The sequence below is a fragment of the Asparagus officinalis genome, chromosome 4, assembly GCF_001876935.1.
Source record: "Asparagus officinalis chromosome 4, Aspof.V1, whole genome shotgun sequence".
Lineage (NCBI taxonomy): Eukaryota > Viridiplantae > Streptophyta > Magnoliopsida > Asparagales > Asparagaceae > Asparagus > Asparagus officinalis.
This window is the reverse complement of record NC_033797.1, coordinates 16,799,515-16,818,689: the sequence shown is the minus strand read 5'-3', so window position 1 is coordinate 16,818,689 and position 19,175 is coordinate 16,799,515. Positions and strand designations below refer to the sequence as shown.

General features: G+C 40.4%; 2 protein-coding genes across 3 annotated transcripts in view; both read left to right on the top strand.

Moving 5' to 3' along the window:
• On the top strand, window positions 8,709-10,538 carry LOC109836757 (sialyltransferase-like protein 1). 2 transcript variants are annotated; one of them, XR_002246085.1, is made up of 3 exons: window positions 8,709-9,158; window positions 10,027-10,181; window positions 10,279-10,538. XR_002246085.1 is itself a non-coding variant. In XM_020404757.1 (2 exons), the coding sequence occupies exons 1-2, from the start codon at window positions 8,769-8,771 to the stop codon at window positions 10,063-10,065; spliced, it is 429 nt and encodes a 142-aa protein (XP_020260346.1). In that variant the 5' UTR covers window positions 8,709-8,768; the 3' UTR covers window positions 10,066-10,538. The 2 variants fall into 2 exon arrangements, 1 of the variants encoding a protein (XP_020260346.1); XM_020404757.1 differs by having other exon boundaries at window positions 10,027-10,538.
• LOC109836756 overlaps window positions 18,799-19,175 on the top strand; it is an 8,593-nt gene continuing 8,216 nt past the window's right edge. The window contains exon 1 of the mRNA XM_020404756.1: window positions 18,799-19,165. Coding sequence (XP_020260345.1) covers window positions 19,004-19,165 — 162 coding nt within the window. The 5' untranslated portion in view covers window positions 18,799-19,003. The remainder of the gene's footprint in view (window positions 19,166-19,175) is intronic.

Sequence of the window (19,175 nt, the reverse complement as noted above, 5' to 3'; positions counted from 1 at the left end):
GGGGGGATGGAATACCCCCCGGCGGGGTTCGGGGCAGCGCCCCGAAGCTCCACGGAGAAGGCCAGTTTCCATATTGAATTTCGTCACCCGAACGCATGCCTGAGCTCCAGGTGTTGCTGGTGAAACGCAGATTTGAGAGTTGCGTTTATTTTGTGGAACGCACCCCTGAGGGTTGCGTTCATTTTGTGGAATGCGCCCCTGAGGGTTGCGTTCAGTCTTCTTCACACAGAGCCTATGTTTGGGCTCATAGACGCGATACTTGCATTCTGAAATAGAAATGCAGGGCATAAGGTCGCGTTTGGGCTCACAAACACAAAGCTCATGTTGACTTGAGGATCGGCATTCTCGGAGATGTGCTCGTCGTAAGGATCTCCTCCTCCGTCGAGCGACGTTCTTCTTAGCCTGCTTCAAGGCCTTGGCAGCAACACCTTCAACTCGGTGGACGAGTTTGGCCGAAGCTGAGCCCACTCCATCGGAGGAGGGGCTGTTCGAGCATTCTTGGTTGAAGGAGAAGGCTTCCTTCGGCATAGGAGCAACAATTGGAGCTTTAGTCTCCTTGGAGACTTTGTGGATCTTGCGCATAGCCTTGGGGCTAAGGGATCCGGATGAGAGAGCCTCCTCAAACTTGGCTTGATCAAACTCAACCATGAGAGTTTCGACGGTTGTTCCAGTGAGATGAACGTCGGATTGCGCCACCACTTCTTCGTCAGAGAAGCTTTTCCCCAGCGGAGTCGCCATTTTTTGTTTGTGGGAAATTTGCAGTAAAAAAGAAATAAAGGAAAATTGATTTGTATTCCTTTGATCTCGATTACAATTGGATTTCCTGGTTACAAAAGAGAAGAGAATGATCTGGATTCTCCTCTTTGTTTAATTCTGGGTTCTTCACGGTGGCGATGAGAGGCCTCTCTCGAATGCTCGCGTCGAGTTTGCTTCTCGTTGACGATCCGACTCACTGGAACGTGGTCTTCTCCTCACGATTTGACGTTGTGGAGAACTCTGAACGAGTTTAAACTCTATGAAAGAGTTGATTTAACCGAAAGTCGGTTATAAGCCAAGGATGAAGAAGATCTTGTTGCCGATCTCCAAAGCTCCAACCGAAGGATGAAGGATCCTCTTTTCGCTGCCAAGAAGTTGCAACCGAACCCCCCCAAAAACCAGCCTTCAATGGTCGATTCAAGGCAAGAAAAATCGAACCCTTAACTCAGTTGAGTTTACTCGCTTTTATAGGGGATTAAGGGGTGTAACCACCTCCTTAATTCGCTCCTAAGTGGGGCTAATGGGATGTAACCGCCCCTTAAATCACTCCTGAGTGGAGTTGTGATCCCCTCAAATCGTGGGAAACGGTTTTGAAACCGTTCAACTCGTGTTTGAACGAGTCAAACGCAGATTCTGCATTCTGGCGTAAATTCTGCGTTCAAACGCAGTGTCTGGAAGCTCGGACGCAGTGTTTTGTTGGAAGCTGCGTTTGGCAGTTGTATCAAGCAAATATAGGTTGTCATAAATACTCAAGTAACCGGTTCCCACAACATTTGAATTAAAAGATAAACTGAATTGACTGTTTCCAAATGAACAAGAATAACCTGATTTGTCCAATACAGAAACAGAAACCAAATTCCGTCTAAAAGACGGTACTACAAAAGTATCTTTTAAATCCAAATAATAACCAGTTCCTAACAACAACCTAAAGTGCCCAATTGCTTCCACATCTACCGATTGTCCGTCGCCCACAAAGATGTGTCTTTCAACATCACTTGGCTTTCGGTAGCTCAGGCAACCCTGCATAGAAACACTTATGTGAGTAGTAGCACCAGAGTCTAACCACCAAGTGTTTCTAGGTACTGAAGCTAAATTAACCTCAGAACAGACCAAAGCAAGGAACGTACCCTTATTATCACGCCAGGCGTGATATTTTGTACAGTCCTTCTTTACATGTCCAGGCTTCTTACAGAAGAAACAACCCTGATTATCCTTATGTTGTTTCTTCTCAACTGGACCCTTAGCAGCTTCCTTATCATTCTTCCTTTTCTTGCCCTTATCCTTAGAGGCATAGGCCAAATGAGCACTTTCTGTCTTATCTTGCTTCAACCTGTCTTCTTCTTGCACACAGTATGAAATGAGCTCATTTAGAGTCCATTTCTCCTTTTGACAGTTATAACTGACCTTAAATTGGTTAAACTGTGCAGGAAGAGACAACAAAACCAGATGCACTAATAACTCGTCACAAAGATCGAGTTTAAGTGCCTTAAGCTTTGAAGCAATATGAGACATTTCCATAATGTACTCCCTGATATTTCCTTTGCCCTTATACTTCATTGAAATCAAGCGAGCTAAAAGCGTGCTTGTTTCTACCTTATCGTTTTTCGCAAAACGCTTCTCAATTTCGGCAAGGAAATCTTTAGCCTTAGTAATCCCTTCGGATTCTATGCCCCTGAAGGCTTCCGGAACGCCGCGCTTAATGATCATAAGACTCATGCGATTTGAACGCTCCCACTTCTCATGCTCCTTCTTTGCATCAGGAGTGCTATCCGCATTGAGAGGTTGGGGTTGTTCAGTTCTTAATGCATAGTCAAGATCCATGCAGCCAAGAACAATTAATATGTTCTCTTTCCAAACCTTGAAGTTTGTCCCATTTAGCATGGGAATTGAGTTGATGTTAGCAGAAATTGTTGCAGCAGATGCATTAGCTGAAATAAAACAAAAGAATGCTCACATCAATAACCATAATCAATAAAATTCAAATAATGACAATCCCCATCCAAGATACCGGCACAACATTAATATCAAGTCTTTGGACAGTAATATTAACTTGTAAGTGATACCTTGTTGCAATGATCAAACATTGACAATAACTCATGTCAAATAATGAAACTATCTTTGGATCGATTCATTATTCACATGTAAACCTTATAATTGTCACACGCTTATCATCGCAGATGTGTATACAGTCTAAATAAATATTAACCTTCCTTTGGGCCGATTAAATATTTACACGAAAGCATACACACAAACATCTCACATTCCTCATGAACAATCTACACAAGAGAGGTTACTTTGGCAACTTCTTGTTTCAATTAATCAATTGGAGTGAGAGACAACCTTAATACCTTAGTGTCATAATATTTGAATTAAATAATTGATTAAAAACCGAATTAGATTTAAATTAAAAAATTTAAATCAACTGAATTTCCAAAAACTTAATTGGGGTCTCACAGCTTAATTAGGGCCCATAACTTAATTGAATAAATTAAGTATACCAAAGTGGACCCATGAAAAGCCGAGGCTTAACCATAATGAACACGAAGTTCCCTTAACTTCGAACGCGAGGTTCGACTGTATTGAGTACGAGACTCACTTAAGCACGAACGCGAGGTTCGTCTGAAAATGAACGAACGCGAGGTTCGTTTGATAAAAGAACGCGAGGCTCAACTTGGGAACGAACGCGAGGTTCGTTAAAAAAAATGAACGCGAGGTTCAACTGAAGTACGAACGCGAGGTTCGTCTGAAGTACGAACGCGAGGTTCGTCTGAAGTACGAACGCGAGGTTCGTCTGAAGTACGAACGCGAGGTTCGTCTGAAGTACGAACGCGAGGTTCGTCTGAAGTACGAACGCGAGGTTCGTCTGAAGTACGAACGCGAGGTTCGTCTGAAGTACGAACGCGAGGTTCGTCTGAAGTACGAACGCGAGGTTCGTCTGAAGTACGAACGCGAGGTTCGTCTGAAGTACGAACGCGAGGTTCGTCTGAAGTACGAACGCGAGGTTCGTCTGAAGAACGAACGCGAGGTTCGTTAAAAAATTGAGCTTGACGCTCACCTGAGTTGAACGCGAGGTTCACCTTAGAACGAACGCGAGGTTCGTTAAAATTGAGCTTGACGCTCACCTGAGTTGAACGCGAGGTTCACCTTAGAACGAACGCGAGGTTCGTTAAAATTGAGCTTGACGCTCACCTGAGTTGAACGCGAGGTTCACCTTAGAACGAACGCGAGGTTCGTTAAAATTGAGCTTGACGCTCACCTGAGTTGAACGCGAGGTTCACCTTAGAACGAACGCGAGGTTCGTTGAGCGCGAAGCTAGGTTAAAATTAAACAAACGCGAAGTTCGTTTGAGGTAACCACCTCCTTAATTTTCGCCATGAACCCTTAGGGTTTCAAATTGAAACCGCCGCCGACAAACCAAAAAAACCTTTGATTTTTCTTTTCAAAACAGATCCAGAATTGGAAAAAATTGAAGAAAAAATCAAAGAAAAATCCAAAAAATTCCCAAAAGTTACTGTTCACCGGCGATTTTTCAGTTACTGTTCATCCGGAAAAATACTTTACTGTTCATCCGAAAAAAAATTTCGTTACTGTTCATCCGAGAACATTACTGTTCACCCGAACCCAAAAATTGAATCTTTAACCAGAGATTTAAGATCAAAAACCCAATAAAACTTAAATCCCTAAGAATTAATCAAGGTGGCTCTGATATTACTTGTTAGATCTACATCAAAACTTGAGATCTAAAACCATATAGCCATGATTAATTCAAAGAGATTAACAATAATCAAGAGAGCGGAAGCTTATACCTGAATCCATGGATGAAATCTTGATTTGGGTTTTTTAATGATCTTCTAACCTTAGGGTTCCTCTAAAATCCAAATTTCTCTCTTAGATGGGGGTGAAGAGAATTAGAGAATGTAACCCTAGGTTAGGGACCATAACCCCTTATTTATAGATGTTGTACTTTTGTAATTTAGCCCCTCAATAAATTACAATTACAACCTGGTATCTGCACATATGACCCCATGATCATTTAAATACCAAATTAACCCAACTTAATTGATCACTTTAGTGGGTTATCCTGAAAGATAGCAATACACATTGTTTAATCATATGTGCCCACAAATAGATTTATTAGATTAAATCCAACATTTGTTTGTAAAAAACAAGATAGTCCCACATTGGAATTTTGAGCATTGTTTTAGAGATTTAAAAGCATTGAATGCTTAGTGGGCTTTGAATAATGGATCAAAGTATAGGCTTCTAAACCCGCGTGCGGGTAGCGCGAATAATGCGAGATTTTGACGCGATTATTAGATGCACTTAGCACTTAGCACTTAGCCGCTACCGCTTAAATGTTCTATTTTATATATATATAATTATATATTGAATATATTTTATTTTTAATATTATTTTAAATTTTAAAAATTATGAAAAGACAAGACTGTTGAAAAGTGGCTGTTTAATCCAAGGGGTGTTTTGAAAAGTTATGACTGTTGGAAGCACATTTTCAAAATCTATAAATAGTTTATATTTTCAGATATCAAAAATAATTCTTTCTCTGAATCTTTTCTATCAAAAACTTCTGCAATATTACAAACTTGTTTCACAACGAATTAAGGAAAATTCCAGATTTGCTTACTGGAATTTTCATTTTCTGTTGTATCCTGGGAAGAAAATTTACATTAACCCGAAACAACTTTGAATATCAAGTGGGACAAATATTTTTTTAAGGAAAGTGTTTCACGCCTCAGAATTTCTGTCTCCTTCAATATTAAAACTAACAGTAAGCAAAGGTGGAATGGATGGAGAAGGAGAAGGCAGGAGGATGGAGGTGGCGTGGGGGTAGTTGAGTGGATTAAAAGGAAGAAGAGAGAAGAAAAGAGAGTATTTTTGACGTATTAGATAAATAATGAGGATAAATTAGCATCAAGTGGTTGATTGAAAGTTAAATCAGCATTTGAAAGTTAAGCCAACTTATAAAATGGTTTCTGTATGGAAAAACTTTGAAGATGATTCTTATTAATATTTCATGTTCAAAGGCGACTTTCACGGGAGGAGAAAAAACCCCTTTTTAATAACTCATATGTTTATTAAAAGAAAATGGATCTTACCATAGTTGAATTAAAAATCTTGAAGGGGAGAAAAAGTGCATCATGCGTTGAAGTCACGTGCTTCCTTCATCTTCTAGCCGAAGTGCTATTCCTTGTTGTTTTCCTCACTCGTCAAGGAGAACCTATCTCCCAAGGATTCATATCCTCGGGACCGCGTTACGTACGCAAAACTCTTACTAAAAAGGTCGTTCAACAGCATTAATCAACATCGCTGTTGTTATCTAATAAAGTAGAGCTTCCTTCTGTCTAGAAGAGAATTCTTAATTAATAAACAGCATTAATACCATCTATCATGTATTAATTAATCCCCAAATCTCTATCATGTATTAATAAAAGAGCTTTGCTACAGGGACCCAAAATATGGGACCGATTGGTGGGACAAGTGAGGTGTCCCCCTCCTATTGGATAATGAGTTAGTCATCATTAATGATGACCAACTTATTATCCAATAGGAGGGGGACACCTCACTTGTCCCACCTATTGGTCCCATATTTTGGGTCCCTGTAGCAAAGCTCTAATAAAATCCCCGACTCTCTTGCTTATTCTTCGTTCTTTGATTTAGGGGCTGTTTGGTTCGTTTCCTAGATACAGGGAAATGCATTTCCATGTATAAAAACACAAGTTTTAAGTTTTACAAACTTTTTCAAGAAATAGATTGTTTCGTTTTGGTTCGCATAAAAAAACAGTAGGAAACCAATGTATTTATTTTTCTTGTGTTTGGTTCGCATGGGGAAAAAGGGAAAACTTTTGTTTATATGATAAAAAGCTGACGTGGCTGCAGTTTTCGTCGATTTCACGAGGTTGAGAAAGGAATTGGGGGAGAGAAAAAAATCTGATGTGATGGCGATTTTTACCGAGTTTCCCTTTTTCTACCCTAGCGAACTAAAGATGGGAAAAAAAAAACCCGACGGAAAGCTTATATTCTACGTGACCACGAAAAATCTGATATGAAGGCGATGTAAAACTTTTTCACCGAGTTAAAAAACGAACCAAACAACCCCTTATTTCCAACCCATATACCGATTAAGTAAGTGAAAGTTTACTTGAGAGTGAAAAATAAATCAAGACTTTTTAGGGATCCATTAAAAAGGGGGGAAAAGCTCTTTGTCTCACTCTACGCGTATTGTAAACTTGTAGTAATTTCATCACGGGATACATGCCATAAATTTTTTTTAGAGAGAAATGCATAATATATAAATGTTAAAGATGATTTTATATAAAGTTAAAGAAGTAAACCCCATAACAATTTACTTATCAACTCGTTAAACATGTTAAGAAATAGTTGCTTTACTTATTACAAGACTTGTATTACCGGGGGCGAATTTACACATGAGTTAGAGGTGCAATTGCACCCCTAACAATTTGAAATCTGCTTTCGTTTCTTCCTAATTGGCCAAATCACCCCCACGGCCCCACCCTTCAAGATTAAAAATATTTGCACCACAACACTCTCTCACTTTTCTTTTGCTATCATATTATATACGAAATGCAATGAAAAGAAGTATCTAAGTGTATTAAGTTGCATTCCTCCTTGGACATCACAATGTTATAATATTATATTTTTATTTAAGATAAATAGATATTTATTGTCCACTGTATAAATAAAAATTTTATGTATTCGCCATTGAGTATTACGGTGCACGCCATTTATTATTGTCACAGAACTATGAGATTATTATAGTCGAACTGCCAAGAAAATAGGTATTTATTAGTTCTTGTTTTCCAAGTCCGCGGGACGTCCAGGATTTGTTTTTTCTAGTGTGCGCATTTCCTTTGTTTCAAGTGTGAGGTTATAGTTTTTTATTTTTTTATTTTTGATAGAAGTGTGAGCTAATAGTTCTTTACTCAAAAATCAAAATGGACTAACTAGACTAAACCATTAACTCAACCAAACGGAATCTAGGGGCTTAACTAAATTTCCTCATTAAATAATTAATTAATTAATAACAACCAGGCCAATCTCCCACTACAGAAACGCAGCCATCTAGGGTAGGCACCAGCGATATCGGGTCGGAGGCTTTCCCAACGTTGACTCCGCCTCCATATAAAACACGCTCTAAAATCTCCCATCATTAGCTTCACCATCCCCTCTCATTAAATACCGACCCGAACCCGATACAGATCCAAAGCCCAAATCAATCCAAAAACCACCCCGATGCTTCGGGAGCTCCACCAATGGGCCCTAGCCCGCCAAACATCACCATATGACCAGCGTTCCCTCCCGCCTCCCTTCCAGGCGCTCACTTCTCCTCACGCGCCTCCACGTTCTCCTCTGGCCGCTCTTTCCTTCGGCTTCGCGCGCCTTCGGACCCGGAATTCGCATTCATACCCGAAAACCCCCGCTACCCAACTCCACTCTCCTCTCCCTCCGCGCCATTGATTCCCGGCGACTCCGACGCTCCGACGCCAGGTACGAAGGACCTATCGAAAGCAGCTTTCCCGCCACTAGCGAGACACCGCCCGGCCTCCCACTTATCGGATCCCAGAACGCACGGGACCGACCCGTTAATCGCGTTAAGTCCGCTTCCGCTCCCCTCAAAAGCACTAGCCGTATGCCTCCCTGGAGCTTCGCCGCTCCCTCCGCCACTGGATCCGCCGCCGCCGCCTCCGCCCTCAGATCATGTCCGATCTCAAAACCCTAATCAAACGCCCTCTCGATCTCCATTTCAATGGATCCGAATCCAATAAGCATCTTTACAATTCGTGCGCCGTCGTCGGAAACAGCGGGATCCTGCTCAAATCCGACCACGGGGAGCTGATCGATTCCCACGACGCCGTGATCAGGCTCAATAACGCCCGGACCGAGGGGTTCTCCCGCCACGTGGGATCCAAAACATTCTCCACCTCTGCGCTCGGCGAGCCACTTGCTTTTGCCATCCCTACGGCGAAAACATCCCCATGGTCATGTATATTTGCCAACCCATCCATTTTCTCGATTACGCCGCCTGCAACGGGTCCCACAAGTCGCCGTTGCTCGTCACCGACCCACAGTTTGACGTCCTCTGCTCGAGCATGGTAAAGTTCTATTCTTTGAAGAGGTTCGTCGAGAAAACAGGGAAGTTTGCGGAGGAATGGGGGAAGGCTCATGATGAGAAGATGTTTCATTATTCGTCGGGGATGCAGGCTGTGATGCTGGCGACCGGGATTTGTGAGAGGGTTAGTGTGTTTGGGTTTGGGAAGTCAACGGAGGCGAAGCACCATTATCATACGAATCAGAAGGCGGAGCTCGATTTGCATGATTACGATGCTGAGTATGAGTTCTATCGGGATTTGGCTGAGAGGCCGCAGGTAATACCGTTCCTTAATGAGTCGGGGTTTGATGTGCCCCCTGTTGTGTTCTACCATTGATTGAATCTGTACAATGTATGAAAATTTAGGGCGAGGAGATTAGGGGGTTGAGGATGTTGTTGTGATTCTTTGTATAATTGGAATTGATACGGGTTTTTGTGTGATCAATTGATTTTTGGAGGTTGTCATGCTTAGGAATGAATTTAGTAAGATGTATCATTAGTGTTCTTCTGTTCACTTCTAGTATAGTATTCGAACTGGAGGATGACATTGATTCAAATTTTACTATTATATAACTGAAGATATAAATCCAAACATACTTCACAGTATATGGCAAACAGATATACTGAAAATAAGATTGGTGGGAACCTAAACTTATACTAGAAAATGTACGCGTTGGTTTACGTTGCAAGCTGTTGAAATATTTTGGAAATACATGCTATGAACCGATGGTATCATTTTGCGTTTATTGGCTTGGCCTAGTAAAAAAAATTCATAGAATTCGCTTTCATAGCATGACCATCACTAAATAGACAACATACCATCTTTTATTTCCAGTTGTTTTCTTATAACGAACGGTGCATGGATGTTCTTCGCCTGTCCTGTATTATCCAAATTCTGATGAAAATATCAGGACACCGGTGTATTGTGTATAATGATTCTGAGATTCCAGTTGAAACTGAATTATTGACCATGACGATGCATTATTATGTTTGTGATGTGTGAATATCTTATACCGTATACTAAGTTTCTCTTTGATGTCAGCAATATTGTTTACTACTGATAATTACATGGCTTTCTTTTCTCCATATTTTTGTCATAACGTACCAACTACATTCCATACATGTACTAATTTCTTGTTTGGCAGGTAACCAATTATCACCAAGAAGCAATGCCAGTATTCTAAAGTCTGTACATATGAATCTATACGTGGTAAAAAATTTCTACATATTACACGTAGCATTTGAACCGAGCAAAACCTATTAGGTGTTCATTGCTATTCAGAGAAAGCAATCTAGTAAGGTAGTCAGTCATACTCTTCCTTTGTTTTTATCTCTCTTCACTCAGAGGGCACTTACATACGCTAAATGTTTCTATTTTTTACTTTTTTTCTTGAGAGGATGTCGAGTAGTTGTGTGGTGTCTCAGGCAGAATGTATAGTTTTCTTCTTCATTGACTTCTAACACTCAAGTCTGGTCGCGCTTACATTCACAACGGCAGTTATTTACTCTAGTTATCTTTTATTAGTCATTTACTTATTTGTGTTTAGAGAAGACTAGTCATTTGTGCACTCAGCCAGAATGTACAGTGTTGTTCTTCCTGTTCTTCAGATTTGTTTTCTTATCATCAAGATTAACATGCATTTCTTTCAATTCTGCTGTGAGTGATTTGCATTAAGAAGGTGAACCTCTTATTATTGAAAATGTAGCTCCCTTTTTCTACACGCTTGGAGATATATGTTTTTTTTTTTAAATCTAGCTATCTTGCTGACTTAATGCATACGTTCCACTTTATGAGATGTAATGCTTAATAATCCAATTGCAAATGCTGACGTATGATGGGCTTCCATTAGTGTGCAATCACATATATGCAATTGAAGATTGCAGAAAGAAATACATAAAACACAGTGAAATACTTTTGACAGCTTTTTGTTAGGTTTCTACATGTTTTCCGAATTGCTACGTGCTTTCCGTCATTATTTTTTTGTGGATTATTAATCTGAGATGTCGACAAGTACTTGGTGTATTCAACTAAACATATATAATCTATTTCTCCGTGATTTAATCTTATCTTCTAACAGTTCAGATTGACATCAATATGTTTCAGTTAATTTTGTAAACGGCATGTATCAAAATGACTCCTTATACTGGGTATTGTGGAAAAATGCACGCTTTTATTACGCATGTACATATTGTATTCCTTTGATTCTGATTACAATTTGATTACAAAAGAGAAGAGAATGAATTTGATTCTCTCCTTTGTTTAAAACTGGGTTCTTCTCAGTGGCGATGGAATGCCTCCTTCGATTGCTCGCGTCGAATTTGCTCTCCGTTGACGATCCGACCGTCTTCTATCTCGTGGGAACAATGAACTTCTGTGGAAAATTTAATGGATAACTCTGAATGAGTTTAAGAACTCTGAACGAATTAGAACTCTGTTAATAGAGTTGTTAGAACCGAAAATTCGGTTAATGACCAAGCTGATATTCTGTTGTTGAAGAATCCTCTCAGATTTGATCTTTTAAATTTGATTCAAAAATCCTATCTCCAAGGATTTTATTGCTGCTGCTGTTGCATCGCCAAACCTGAGTGGTTGAGATCCTGAAAATCCAACCTGCTGCCAACTTTTCCGTTCCAAAAAAAACCAGCCCCTAATCAGTTGAGTTTGTTGAGTTTTTATAGGTGGATCAGAGGTTGTAACTGCCCTCTAAATCCGCTCCTAAGTGGGCGTGATTTCCTCAGATCGTGGGGAAACAGTTCTGAAACCGTTCGACTCGTATTTGAACGAGTCAAACGCCCAATCTGGCGTTCCGTTCAGAACCCAACTTCGCCTCTTAGAATTGAGACGCGAGGTTGGGTGTTGGCTGAACACCAATGAACGCGAGGGTCGCTCGCGTTTTGGCTTGTTACCGTTTGGAAACGCGGGGGTCGGTGTTGGCTGAACCTCCCGAACGCGAGGGTCGCTCGCGTTTGGCTTGTTATAGCTTGGAAACGCGGGGGTCGCCTGCACTTCCAGAATTGTAACGCGGAGATGACATCCGCGTTTTAAAAGGAGCTAGTTGACTTGTAACTTCTTCTGTAAAGCGTTGCAAGGACCGTTGTTCAGTAATCCTAGCTTTAGCTGTTGTGGAGTGCGAAAGTCGTCAGATTGTAACTTTCACTGCAGAATGTGAAGACTGCTGAATAGAGTTTTCATCAATTGTCGGAAGTGTCGTTGAATTGTAACTCTTCTCGATCTATGTGAAAAGTCCTCCATTTGCAGCTTTCGATTGTCGGCGCGAAAGCTATTTGATTGTAGCTTTCGTTGTTGGAACTTGACGGGAATCAACATCCATAGTGTTTTTAGATGAATATTTGCCCACAGCTCTCTACCAAGCAACTCACCAACTACGTCCAACCTTTTATTTCTGAAATCATTACACTGCTCATCAGCATCTCTAATAGTTGCTAATATAATATTAGTCATGTTGTTGTCGCAACCATCAAGATCAATCATCTCAGAAATGAGGCCGTGTTTGTAGCGATTGTAGAATTGCGAATACAGTGATTAGAAAGTCGTCTGATTGTGACTTCCATTGTCGGAGCTTGATATGGATCAGCTATCCATTGTGATTTTTAGACAGCCTACACTCACCTTCAGCTACTTGGTGTATTCAGCTTTTATTACGCATGTACACTATTAATAGCGTTGCTTTGGGAAAGGGAAAGATTGAATTATGAAAATCTTGTAGAAAGACCGCTGTAGCTGGTAATTTACTAGTTTTGGAAAGAAAAATGATAGGGTCATACCCCCAACCACAATCCCAACCACACACTCTCTCTCATTTGCTACAGTGCATCGGGCCCCACATGAGATTTTAATATCCCATGTGGAGCCCGATGCACTTTAGCAAATGAGAGAGATAATGTGGTTAAGGTTGTCGTTGGGGGGTGTGTCCCTAGTGCCACCCTTTGAAAAAACAACATGATGAATCTCCTATATTTTTTGGTGTTTGTTTTTCCTTCTTGTTTTTGTTCAGTCAGACATATTATGTCCTTAGAATGTTTGCATTCATGTGTATTTTCCTAAATATTCACTAATTAACTTGCTGATTCGATCAGTGGGGAGCTAGTATCAGGTAAATTTTTGTATTGAATATTATCTAATCTGCTCAAGCTATAAGCTTTAGTTACAACAGGAGCTTATTAGGAAGCTTGAGTGGACTTATTCCTTAAAGCTCAAAATATTTGGAGGAAGGTATTGGTGATTGTATAAGTTTGTGAGTCCATATAGATAATAATAAGTTTGTGATATCCTAAGGGGTTCAAGTATGATTCTGAGTACCTCGTATGAGCGTAAAGTATGTAGACAGTACTCATACAATGTTTTGGACAAGTGCAGTTCTTGTAGAAATGACGAAAACATTGGAGAAGAACAAGATTTTTGGAGCAGACAGAGCTTTGGGTGCTTGTCGGTCGACCGTGAGCTTTAGGGCGGTCGACCGGAAATGTCCACAGGCTCAGGAGTTTTCTGGACTTGGTGACGGTCGACCGCGACGGTTTTGGCAGTCGACCGCCAAACCCTGTAATCGATATTGGGTTTATGTCTTTCTGGTCAGTCGATCGCGACGATTTCCACGGTTGACTGCCAGTCGGGTCAGACCCAGTTTTGGTTTTCCTGTTCTGTTTGAGATTAGTGTTTGGTACAAATACAAACACGTTTTAGGGTTTTTTTTGGAGCAGTCAAGGGTTTGTTTTAAGCCAAGAAAAGAGAGTTTTTTCTGAGCTATTGGTTACTGTTTTGTTTGAGAGATTGAGAGCTTTGTTTGTGAGATTAATTGGTGAATTTGAGTGATTTTGTAATCTCGGTTTGTACTCTTCTTCTCTATTAGTGAAAACCTGTTCCCTTTTTGCCCCGTGGATGTAGGCAACTTGCCGAACCACGTAAAATTCGTTTGTTTGTGTTTGTGCCGTTATTTTGTTTGTGTTTGGCCTTTTCTCTAGGCGTTTGTGTTTGTTCTCGGCACCCCTAAGTTTGGCCGTCACGTACAACAAGTGATATCAGAGCTTCAAGCTACACTTGGGATTAGGTGGAGGAGTAGATCACTTTGGAAGTTCGTCTAGGGTTTCAGTTGGTAACAAATGTGGGATTTTTACTATTGTGGATCTTGTCTTTTGTCGTGTGGGGGTGAGATCTTTCGGAGGCTCTTGTTCGGGTTTCAGTTGGAGGTAAAAATCTCTCTTTTTTAGTTTAGATTTATTCTTTAGTTGTTCCGCATTTGTTTGTTGGTGCTTTGAGAAAGATGGCTGAGAAAGAAGGAGTTGTGGACGGTACTTCTGGCGTAAAGATCGTCCAAAGTTTGAGTATTCACTCTATGAAGATAGATGTGAAAAATTTTAATGGCACTAACAATTTTGGTCTTTGGAGATGTGAAGTCTTGGATGGGCTCAACGCACAAAATTTGGAGGATACTTTGGAGTTGGATGAAAAATCGGATGATATTGAGGAAAATGTTTGGAAGAAGATGAATCGAACGGCGTGTTGTGTGATTAGGTCTTGTCTAACACAAGATTTGAAATATGATGTGATCAATGAGACTTCGGCGAAGAAGATTTGAGAGATCCTAGAGGGCAAGTATTTGACAAAGAGTGTGAAAACCCACTTGCATTTGAAGAGGGACTATATTGCTTCCAAATGAAGAAGGGGATCCCCATTGATGATCACATGAACCACTACACGAAGCTTCTTGCAGATTTGGTGAATGTGGATGTTATGATTGAAGATGAGGACAAGCGTTGTTGTTGTTGAGTTTCTTGCTTGACGAGGAATATGAGACATTCGTTCTTATTCTTATTAATGGGAAAACATCTCTTTCGTATAGTGAGGTCACCACTGCATTTGTGAATTATCAGCTTCGGAAGAATGATAAGGAGACTTCGATTGATACAATATCTGGGGCATTGGTTGCAAGAGGAAAGAGTCCAAACCGAAATAGGACGTCGCAGTCTAGAGGAGCACATCATTCAGTTGGTTGGAATCAATGTACTTTTTACAAAGAAGATGGACATTGGAAGTCTGAATGCCTAAAGTTGAAAGATCGAGCCGGGAAGAATAAGGGGAAAGCTATACAAACTTCGAGGTGAATGTTGCCAAGGCTAGTGATGACAATTCAGATTCTTCGGGCTATTTGTGCTCTGCGCTACCGTCAGTTTGTGTTGCCGACTCTACGGAGTGGATGTTGGATTCAGGTGTTTCATACCATATTTGCCCTAAGAGGGTTTGGTTCTCCAGCTTTGAGGAGTTAGAAAGAGGGGATGTCGTGCTTATGGGTAATGATCATGAATTTCCTATTGGTGGTATTGGTACTGTTCGGATTAGGATGTGTGAAGGGTTGATTCGAGAGTTGAAGGAAGTGAGGTTCGTTCAGCAGTTAAAGAAGAACATCATTTCACTTTGAGTTTTGGAGGCAGCAGGCTATCGGGTGACCTTAGAGGATGCATCTTTGAAGGTCACATTGGGGTCCATGATTGTGATGAAGGGCGTCAGGAAGAACAATTTGTATTATTTGATTGGAAGCACGGTGACAGGTAGAGAGCTAACGATTTCTTTGGTTTTGGCTAGACTGTGGCATTTGAGGCTGGGATATTCGAGTTTTGATGCCGTGCATGGATTGGTGAGAAGTGCTTTGACCTGCAGATTGAAGTCCTGTGAACATGTTGGTGTGAGCAAGAAGACTAAGGTGAAGTTTGACACTTCTATTCACCGAGCGAAGGGCCTTCTAGATGATGTTCACATAGGCGTTTGGGGCTTCCAAGGAGGCATCATTGGGAGTTAATAGATATTTGATTTCCTGTGTTGGAGACTATTCTAGGCATTTGTGGGTTGCAACCAAGTCCTGTTGGAGTGAAGTCCTACTAACAACAACATGTGGAAGAAGTGTATTGGCAGAAAAGTAATACGTCGTTTTGACTTTGGTAAGGGTTCTTTTCTGCATTTGTTCCTAGCTCACGTTAGTTTGAGACGCTTCATTGGAAAAGAAACATTAGGGCAACGAGATGAGATGACTGATTTGATGAGCTGTTCTTTGCTGGAAGAGGATTGATGTTTGATGTCGAGCAGTGGTTTGCAGAATAGTTCTGGTGTTGAGGCTTTGACATATTGGAGCCATCTTATTCATAGGTTGCCGTCTGCTTTTGGAGTATTTGGATCTAGTGGAGCTGCTTCAGATTTTGGATTGTTTCGGGTATTTGGTCGCCTAACATATTATTACATCCAGGATGTAAGATTTGATCCGAGTGCACATTTGGGATTCGGAGTCATGTTTGGTTATTAGGTATTGGGCTCTGATATTGTTCTGAGCAGATATGTCACATTTAACTCTCGGCAGGTGGAGAGTATTGAACAGATCGTTGGGATATTATAGTAGGTGGAGAGTGATGCTACTCCACGTTGGGTGGAGATTACTCCACGTTCTCCAGATCATTATATATCATTTAGGATTCCAGCAGATGTGACATAGATTGTGGATCATATTGATGTGGATGCAGATGATGAGTTGGTTGATTTGAGTGCAGCTGGTGGACACAGTTTGGATTTGGCTATGGTCGTTGGTTCATCTCAGGTGGAGGTGTTTGGTTTGTTACATTTTGGGGCCGTTGGGAGAGTTATTAGTTGCAATTTTGTTGGTGATGTTGGAGAAGTGTTGAAAACTCTTCTCGTTGATTGAGGGCCTTTGGAGGCCATTTGGTGAACTACGTGAAGGCTTGATTCCTTGGGTAAGTAGATACGTAAGCAGTCATTTTTTGATGCAGCCGGTTTGGTGATTTGATGTCGATATTTTGGAGTTTGTTCGCATTCACGTTTGTGTTCTCAATTTGTTGTGGATTGAGTCCGTTGTCGTGGATTGTTTCCACTTTGTACTGAATGCAACAAGTGGGACGTTTGGTTTGGTTGGTGTTAGCTCAGTTTTGGGAAAACTTCGTCGATGTGGAGAATTGTAGAAACGACGAAAACATTAGAGAAGAACATGATTTTTGGAGCAGTCGGAGTTTTGGATGCTTGCCTGTCGACGCGAGCTTTGGGGCGGTCGACTAGAAATGTGCATAGCCTCAGGAGTTTTCTGGACTTGGTGACGGTCGACCGTGACGATTTTGGCGGTCGACCATCAAACCCTGTAATCGATATTATGTTCATTTGAATCTTATCGTTTGAACTTGTAGACATCCTATTTGTACCTCATTTGAATCTTATTATGTCTCTAATCGAACAACGAACGACAAAAAACAACATAAATCAATCAAAAACCATTAAAAAAGAAATAAAAAAGCAGCAGAAATCAATCGTCGTCTTATGTACGTGTAGCTAGTAACAGTTGATGCAATGACAATTCACTATATTATTTTCAAAAAACAGATACCTACAAAATCTTCTTCCAAATCATTTCAACCACAATAATAATGGCACTTCTTGCATGGAATTATGCTGTTTGCTGTGCTAACTATTTTTCAGCCCTGTTATCGGACATGAGTTACAAGTAGTAGTGCATTCGGTCTGGATACGACTCGAATATGATGCTTATCATATCCATATCTGCTTACCCATCTCGGATACAAATACGAATACAAATATATCTCGGTAAGAAAAATTTATAACCATATTCGCTAAAATCGGATACAGTTACGGATATACATGCAGATATATAAACGGATATGCATACAAATACAAAATAGATATGAGAAAAGAAGATAATATTGAGAAAAATATAGTTAATGTAATACAAAAAAGTTCGTTAATATCTTCATTATAACTGAAAAGTTAAGATTAGACATCTTGATCATCAAAATTAACCACATATAACTGAAAAGTTAAGATTAGACATCTTGATCATCAAAATTAACCACAAATCCATAATCTAAGAATCGAAACTTGATCATCAAAATTAACCACAAATCCATAATCTAAGAATCGAAACTATCGTAAGAGTATGACTAATATAGTATTAAGATATTTCGGATACGGATATAGATATTTCACTACAAAACCATATTCGTAACCATATCCTATCGGTTATAGATTTGAGTAACTATATCTGTATCGTAACGGATACGGTTACAGATATTTTCTCGGATACGGATACGGTTTAGCACCCCTAGTTACAAGTAACTCTCAAGCAGTTGAAACTAAGTAAATACATTATCTTTTCTTTATGCAAAATAAATTGTCTTTAACAAGCTACAAAAACCTCCATAGGAGAGAAACTATCCGATGATTAGCTACTGGCGAATGACTTCAAGGACTATCTTAGCTCCAAAGTTTGACTTTTATAATTCTGACAAATTCAGAATTCTCTACTCCTAAAACTTTCTAATTCTCTTATTTGATCAAATAGAAAGTTGGCTATGAACCTATTTCCCTCTTTCTATGCAAAATTAAAAAGGAGGAAAAAAAGAAGAAGATTTCTTACACAGTACTTTTCAGTCAAGTTTCATAAAGAAACATAAACTTTTGATTAAGTATTTTGACGATGAACAGAGTTCGTCGTGTGGAATCCACTTTTCCCACGAGTTTCTAAGAATTTGATCGAAACAAACAGCATCAAATCACCTTGGGAATTTGATTTCCTAGTACTTAACCATTTTCTTCGTTTCGTCACTTGATGATGTGGCCTATCTGAATCACAAAGTCATACCAACCTAATGTAAAAAAAAATTGATGAAAGAAAAATAAATCTCCATTCCAAAATGTTTTAAAAAAAATTTCTGAGCGGAATTTTTTATACTTTTAAAAAAAACTATCTTATTAGTTATTCCTATCTAAATCACAACACTGTAACGCACAACTCCAATACCCCAATCTCCATCCAATCTTCACCCCCCCGAAAAGCCCTTCCTTCCAAGCCCCCACGCGTCGAGTCCACGAGGGCTCCCATAGTAATTTCACAACACCAAGTGAAAGGTCACGCAACGCACCTTACTCGCGTTTCCTCCTCTTCAATATCGGCAATTATTCTATTCTTTCCCCAGGTCCCAAACCCTAGAACCACAATGAAACCAGATCTTCTCCTTTCTCAATGGAACTTCTCTTGATTAGGATTATCGTTTCAATTATCATCATCAAACCCTAGCTGTCCTTCGTTTTTCTCGGCCATGGAGGGCTCCGTTGACGAGATCGGAGCCCCTGACTCATGGGAGATGGCGGATATTGACGAGAGAATGAGTCGGTTGATGATCTTGTCGTCGAAGAAACCCTCAGCTTCTCAATCTCCTTCTCACGGCGAAGCGCCGACGACAGCTTCGTCGGCGACGGCGGTGGCGGGGG